The sequence below is a fragment of the Petromyzon marinus genome, chromosome 26, assembly GCF_048934315.1.
Source record: "Petromyzon marinus isolate PM22_M1 ecotype Great Lakes invasive population chromosome 26, UKy_Petmar_22M1.pri1.0, whole genome shotgun sequence".
Lineage (NCBI taxonomy): Eukaryota > Metazoa > Chordata > Hyperoartia > Petromyzontiformes > Petromyzontidae > Petromyzon > Petromyzon marinus.
This window is the reverse complement of record NC_133692.1, coordinates 3,103,081-3,109,657: the sequence shown is the minus strand read 5'-3', so window position 1 is coordinate 3,109,657 and position 6,577 is coordinate 3,103,081. Positions and strand designations below refer to the sequence as shown.

The following is a 6,577-nucleotide window of genomic DNA, read 5'->3' as shown; positions in this document are numbered from 1 at the left end:
GAGGTCAGTCATCACCTGGAGGTCAGTCACCACCTGGAGGTCAGTCTGTCACCACCTGGAGGTCAGTCACCACCTGGAGGTCAGCTTGTCAGCACCTGGAGGTCAGTCTGTCACCATCTGGAGGTCAGTCACCACCTGGAGGTCAATCTGTCACCACCTGGAGGGGAGTCAGTCACCACCTGGAGGTCAGTCAGTCACCACCTGGAGGTCAGTCACCACCTGGAGGTCAATCTGTCACCACCTGGAGGTCAGTCTGTCACCACCTGAAGGGCAGTCCGTCACCACCTTGCAGACCGGTCTATCACCAATCGCATGGAGGTGGCCCGTCAGCGTCTGCAGGTAACAGGAAGCGGTCCATCTGCGCCCCCTGCTGGGCCGAGCGTCGCAGCCTCCCGCCTCTGCCGCGATCGAAGGCGCTGGTTGGAGCCCTCCTCCCGCCCCCTCCCTCCCCCGGCGGCCTGAGCAAGGCAAGGGGGGCGCCACGGGGCCGCTCATGGCGGGGATCGGCGGCCGCCTCTGGGCTCTGGACGTGCGGGGTGGCGCCTTCACGCTGGCCCCGCACGAGAGCCGCTGGAGGCCGTGCCCTGACCCGCGCCTGGAGCTCAAGCGACTGTCGGCTGGGCCGCAGGGCTGCTGGGCCATCGGCTACGACCACCGCGTCTACGCGTTCGTGCGGCCCGGGGACATCCCCGTGCGGGTACAGGAAGAGGCCTTCGAGAACCAGGTGAGGCGAGCGAGCGGGCGGGCAGGTGGGCAGGTGAGCAGGGGGGGGGGGGGCCGGGGGGCCAGGAGAGGGGGCCGGGGGGGGGCCGCCGTCCCCCCCGGTGGATTCGGGACGCCGCTGACGCCGCTGCTGCCCGGTGTGGCGGGTTCCATCCCCGCTCACGGCCGCCACCAACGCCGCAGACGATTATCTGACCCGCTCCTGGGTCGACTCAACCTGTAAATGAGCACCAGGTGCGGTGTGCTGTAGACATTGCCGCTATAGGGAGACAAAGGCGGCCGGGCGCCGTGTTGCCCACCCACACCACCTCTCCCCTCAGCAGCGCTTGGCCCCCCGCGACACACTTGTCTGCTGTGTGTCTCTGCTGCATCCCCCCCCCAATAACCCCCACGGCGGCGGCGGCGGTTTGGGAACCTTTCGACCGATCAGCGATGGAACCCCGTGGACGGCTTCGGCGGCAAGCTGCTGCCCAGCGATCGCTGGGGCTGGAGCACCGAGGACGGACTCGGCCCTCGGTACCTGGGCCAGGTGCGGCTGCCCTCTCCTGCCTGGGAGTGGGAGGGCGACTGGACTCTGTTTCTCAGCATCGCCGGAGAGCCCACGGACGCGCAGGCGAGCTTCCCCACCACCACCGTCGTCGGCGTCGGCCCCCACATGTTTCGTTGCGAGCGAGTATTTTGTTTTGCCTTCAACATACAGCGGTTGGCCCACGTGCGGCGCGAAAGAAGTCCAACATACCTACACGGGCTCCCAACGCCGTCTTCCACCAACACCCCACCTACCTGTACGTGCTCCACCACGGTGGCTAGGAGATGTTAACTACCTCGCCTGGTATGCAGGAGGTCGTGGGTTCGATGCCCACCCTGACCGACGCCTCCTGCTGTTTATTTGGAGTTTGCGGTGTCTCTCTCCCCGTGGTCGCGTGGATTTTTCTCCGGGTCCTGCGGCTTTTTCCCCTCCACATTTAGAATCAACGTCACGCGTGTAGATTGTTTGGCTGCTGTAAATGTCCACGTGATAAGCCGCTTCGTTGAGCTGTCATTTGTGGCCAGGTCGCTTTTGAAAAAAATCTGTATAGCTCAGTGGGGCCCTTACCTGGTACAATAAAACAAAATTGTTTAGTTTTAGAACCCAGTGACCCGAGCTCAATTCCCACTCACAGCCAACACGATAATGTTAATTGGTCATGCCTCCCCCCACTAGGTCGACTCAGCCTAAAATGAGTACCTGGTGTGGTGTGTAAATATCATCAGTCGGAAGATAAAAGGAGCCGAGCGTACTGCTGGCCACCCACCCCCTCGTGTGCCGTGCCGGCCTTCATAGGTGCTCGCTAACAGCACTTTCCCCAACAGCCTGTTAAGGCTATACATCGGATCTTTTTGTTTGTGTGTGTCCGTACAGGGATGGACATATGCTTTAGACTTTCCTGCTCCGTATTCCCATAAAAAGCACTGGAATTCGTGTGTCCGGCGCCGACGCTGGATCCGCTACCGTCGCTACACTGCCATCAACAAGTGGGCTCAGGTGCGTGCGCCGGTTGTGTGCACGCGCTTAGAGCACGGCCTCTGTGCTGGAAAACATACCCAGGGCTTGTCTATGGGACCTTTTTGCCAGTATCAAAAATGATGAAAAATAAGAATAGGTTTTTTACCCTTTCAGTTTCAAAGACAGTGCGTATATTATCAGAGCATGGTTGTTGGCATCTTTTTTTTGCCACGAGCATGTGTGATTTAATGCAGGCTTGATGCCTTGCAAAAGGTATCCATTTGGTGTTTGAACATATTAACACCTGTTCTATTGCCAGAAAGGGTAAAACCTATTCCTGAACTTCATTATACCTGCTGCTGTGCAAAACAAACGTGAGATGGATGCTAAGATATTCGTGACAAGCCATGATGCGCAACACGAGAAGAGCCGGAAGAGCACATTGCATGCGAGTGTTGTCGATGTTATTCGACAAAAACGCTTGCGCTGGCTAGGAGCGTGTGCAGGAGGGGGGGAGACGCGCCGATCGCCAAGACGCGCGCTTTGGCGTGGTCTACATTAGTCGGGCGTCTCAAGGGGAAGACCTAGGACCCTGTTAGGGTAGATCTTGGAGGTGCCGTTTCTACTGTGCAGCAGCTGCAGGATGCGGGGGAGGGTAGAAAGCATTGGCGGTGAGGTGTGGTGAGCGTCAACAGCTTTGGCCACGACCGCACCTTGATCTTGATAAACAAAAAAACGCCGCTGTTGGCGCGCGTCACGTATCCACGAGGTTATTTTTTTGTATTTCAGATTCCAGTTCAAGAAGAGGGTTCGTACCAAGATTTGTTCCACGATGTTTGTTTGGGTGGATGGGACCTTGCAGAAGAGCCACCCGGACGGCTCTCCGTGTGGGCCGTCACCACCGAGGGCAAGGTGAGGACACAGCGCCAACTGCCACCCTCTATCCCAGTGCTTCTAAACTTTTGTTTGGTTACTGCACCACCCCTTGTTGAATTTAGTTTTAGCCTGGAGGTCAGTCTGCCCTTCATGTTGAACGTCTTTCGCACCGTACGTAACCAACCGTGCCCATCGGAGGTGCGTGGGGAAGGACAACAACTAAACACAAAAATCAGTTCTAAAGAAAGGTGATTTAAATGTAGATGATTTAAAAGTGCATAATTCCAGTGGATTCCTAATATCGGAAGGAGGAGCGTTCGAGACGGGCACATCAACATCACCACCATCACCACCATCAACGTCAATACCCCCCACTTCCTCATCATGCAGGTACCTCCTCAACGCCACCACCATCATCGTCATCGCCACCATCGTGCATGTATGGACGTTGAACTTCTTTCGCACTGCACGTGGTCGACTGTGCCAATCGGTGATGTGTGTGTGTGTGTATATATAGGTGCTCTATCGAGATGACGTGCATCACTCCAACCCAGAGGGGAGAGAGTGGATCGGGGTGGAGATCCCGAGCGAAGCCCTGCAAGTGAGCGCAGGGCCCATTTCACTCGTCTGGGTCTTGCTGTGGGAGGGCAAGCTCCTGGCGCGTGAAGGTGTCAACCAGAAGAACCCGATGGGTAAACACGCCGCCACTCACCAAGTGCTGCCCCTCTGCCTGACATATTCAAATAGGTGGCCAGCACGGCTTCCGTATAGAATTGAGAGAATTGTAAAAAATATATATAGAGTCTGTTCTCCTATAACGCGGTAGTTGCATTCCTGATGAACACTACATTATGGAAAAATTGCGTTATAATATAGGGTAAAAAGCACAGTCCGCGATAACACGTTAGATGTGTATGTCGACTGAACAAAGACTGAGGCATGTGGGTAGCATCTAGAAGCATCCAGCAGCATCCCGTCTTGTGCGATGCTACGCCAAGGCAGCTGTACAATGGCTTATTCCTACTCGTGCGATGTAGTTCTGTTCACTCGATCGGGTTATATCCAATTAGCATCTGCGTTATAAAAAAAACTTGTTACCTAATACCTTATTCTTGGTTCTTTCGGTAAAGTCACGTTGAAGGGAAACAATAAAATAATAAAATATATATAAAACAATAAAATTCTCACGACGTTTCGACTGTAACACAAACAGTCATCATCAGGTGTGATGATATATTTTATTATTTTATTGTTTCCCTTCAACGTGACTTTACCGAAAGAACCAAGAATATGAATCACTGCAGTCACGAAAGCTTTAAATCAAAGCCTAATACCTTCATCGCGTTATATCCAATTTGCGTTATGGGAGTGCAGACTAATTATGAAATAGAGAGTTCCCAGATACACAATTGTATTTTAGATGTTTCTATAATCTGCAGATTCCTATTATAATATAGCACAATTTATAATAGAGGAAATTTCGATTGGAAATTTGATAATTACACCTCATAATGCAATAATATCTAAAATGCTAAATTCTAAACGTTGCAATGCGCGTGGTTAAACAACGTTGTAGTCCATTGACCCGTTCCTAATTTGCTTCCGCAATGTTGTGCGATTGCAGGTGAAGGATGGGTGGTGGTGGACCCCCCAGATCACGAGTTTGGTGTCGTGCAGGTTTCTGTTGGCACGCGGGTGATCTGGTGTATCACAAGCGATGGACAGGTGACAACATCACGTGACCATTATAAAGACAAAGATCGCCCCGTATAGCCTTGACAGACTTTTTGACAAGTGTCGCCAGCAACTACCTATGGGTGGCCAGAACCACGCCTGGCCACCTTTATATCCGCTATGCCACTGCTTCCCACAATACTACAGGACAATACTCTTCCTGTGCAACTACACCGATTTGGCTGGCGGGTCCCAGTGTGCCTTTAGATCCATTGAGACAGTGGATGATTGTTCTGTTCATCTGCCAACCTAGCACGCACAATGCTACTGAGCAAACGTTAAATATTCCACACCTCTGACGATTTGATTGACATGATTTGGTGTCAAAGTTTATTTCTAGAATGTATTCTGTTTACTATATTGTCTTCATGTTTTATTCTGATTTAGACAGGTTCGTCTTCTCCATTATCATACATACATATTTAGCTTATTAACATAAATACAAATTGCATTGTGTGTGCAAAACTATTTAAATCTATAAATTGATGCACATTTCACGCCGACTTCTGAGTACATCTGTATACGCGTTCGTCATTTCTATGACTTTCAAAATCTGTCCTCTAAAATACAGTGTGACACAAATTATATTCATATACCATCTTAATGCAAAAAACTCCATCTCAAAGCACTATTAAAAGAGTGTGACATTCGTAGCATCACTGAGTCTAGACTTGAACAAGGGGCACGTAGCTCAAACTTGCTGGGGAGAGCAAGTTCCAGGTGATGAGGGCAGCAGTGGCGGAGTGATCTGCCACTGAGCGAAGGTTGACGGGGGCTGAGCGAAGGCCATGGTTGCTGGGGTGAAGAGCATGGGAAGGGCGGGTAGAGTGATGTGAGAAAGAGGGCGAGTCCGTGGGATGTGGAATTTCCACAGCTGGCTCTACGTGATGTTATCTTCCTCGCCTGGTATGCATGGAGGTCAGGTGTTCGATCTCCACCCTGATGCCTGTATAATTGGAGTTTGCACGTCTCTCCCCGTGGTCGCGTGGATTTTTTTCTCCAGGTCCTCCGGCTTTTACTTCCACATTGAGAATGAACATCACACGTTTATATTATTTTGGTGCTATACATTTCCACGTGATAAGCCACTTAGTTGAGCTATCACTTGTCGCTCAGGTGTGGTTCCGCCGTGGCGATGTTTGTGTGCTCAGGTGTGGTTCCGCCGTGGCGTGTGCGCAGACAGTCCCGCTGGCCTCAGCTGGGTGTCTATGGTCAGCAAGATGATGATGGTCAGCGTGGGGGTCAACGATCAGGTGTGTGCACGGCCTGTCGGTTCGACGTGTGTGCATTTCCCATGTTGTCATCTGGTGTGGCGAAGTGGCCCTTATTTTACGAGTCTTCAAATTGCACGTATTTTTTTTATACGTGGCACCGCTCCAGACGCAACTGTTGGTGAACTTACGTAACGCCAACATTGTTTTGTTACATGTTCGGCTTAAATCAATCACTAGAGCACGGTCATAATCTTTGCCATACAGTATTTTGTGGTTAGGTGTGTGCGTGTGTAGAAGTGGGGAGCGGTAGTGTAGCGGTTAGCTCGCTGCGCTACGAACCTGGTGACACGAGTTTGATTCCCGCTCATGGCCAAACACCAGTGACGATTATCTGAACTGGTCCTTGGCCTCCCCTAGGTCGACTCGGCCTCAAATGAGTACCTGGTGCGATGTGTAAATATCGCAACTGGGGAGACAGCGTTGGCTGGGCGTGGCGTTGGCCACCCACCCCCTCATGTGCCGTGCCGGCCTTCATAGGTGCTCG

At 52.2% G+C, this 6,577-nt stretch overlaps 1 protein-coding gene across 1 annotated transcript in view; it reads left to right on the top strand.

Annotated features, from left to right (window-relative positions):
- The first annotated feature begins 353 nt into the window (after window positions 1–353).
- The window catches only part of TECPR1 (tectonin beta-propeller repeat containing 1), a 28,941-nt gene continuing 22,717 nt past the window's right edge, over window positions 354–6,577 (top strand). Inside the window, exons 1-7 of the mRNA XM_032961094.2 lie at window positions 354–724; window positions 1,154–1,336; window positions 2,126–2,248; window positions 2,999–3,121; window positions 3,603–3,777; window positions 4,710–4,810; window positions 5,971–6,072. Coding sequence (XP_032816985.2) covers window positions 494–724; window positions 1,154–1,336; window positions 2,126–2,248; window positions 2,999–3,121; window positions 3,603–3,777; window positions 4,710–4,810; window positions 5,971–6,072 — 1,038 coding nt within the window. The 5' untranslated portion in view covers window positions 354–493. The remainder of the gene's footprint in view (window positions 725–1,153; window positions 1,337–2,125; window positions 2,249–2,998; window positions 3,122–3,602; window positions 3,778–4,709; window positions 4,811–5,970; window positions 6,073–6,577) is intronic.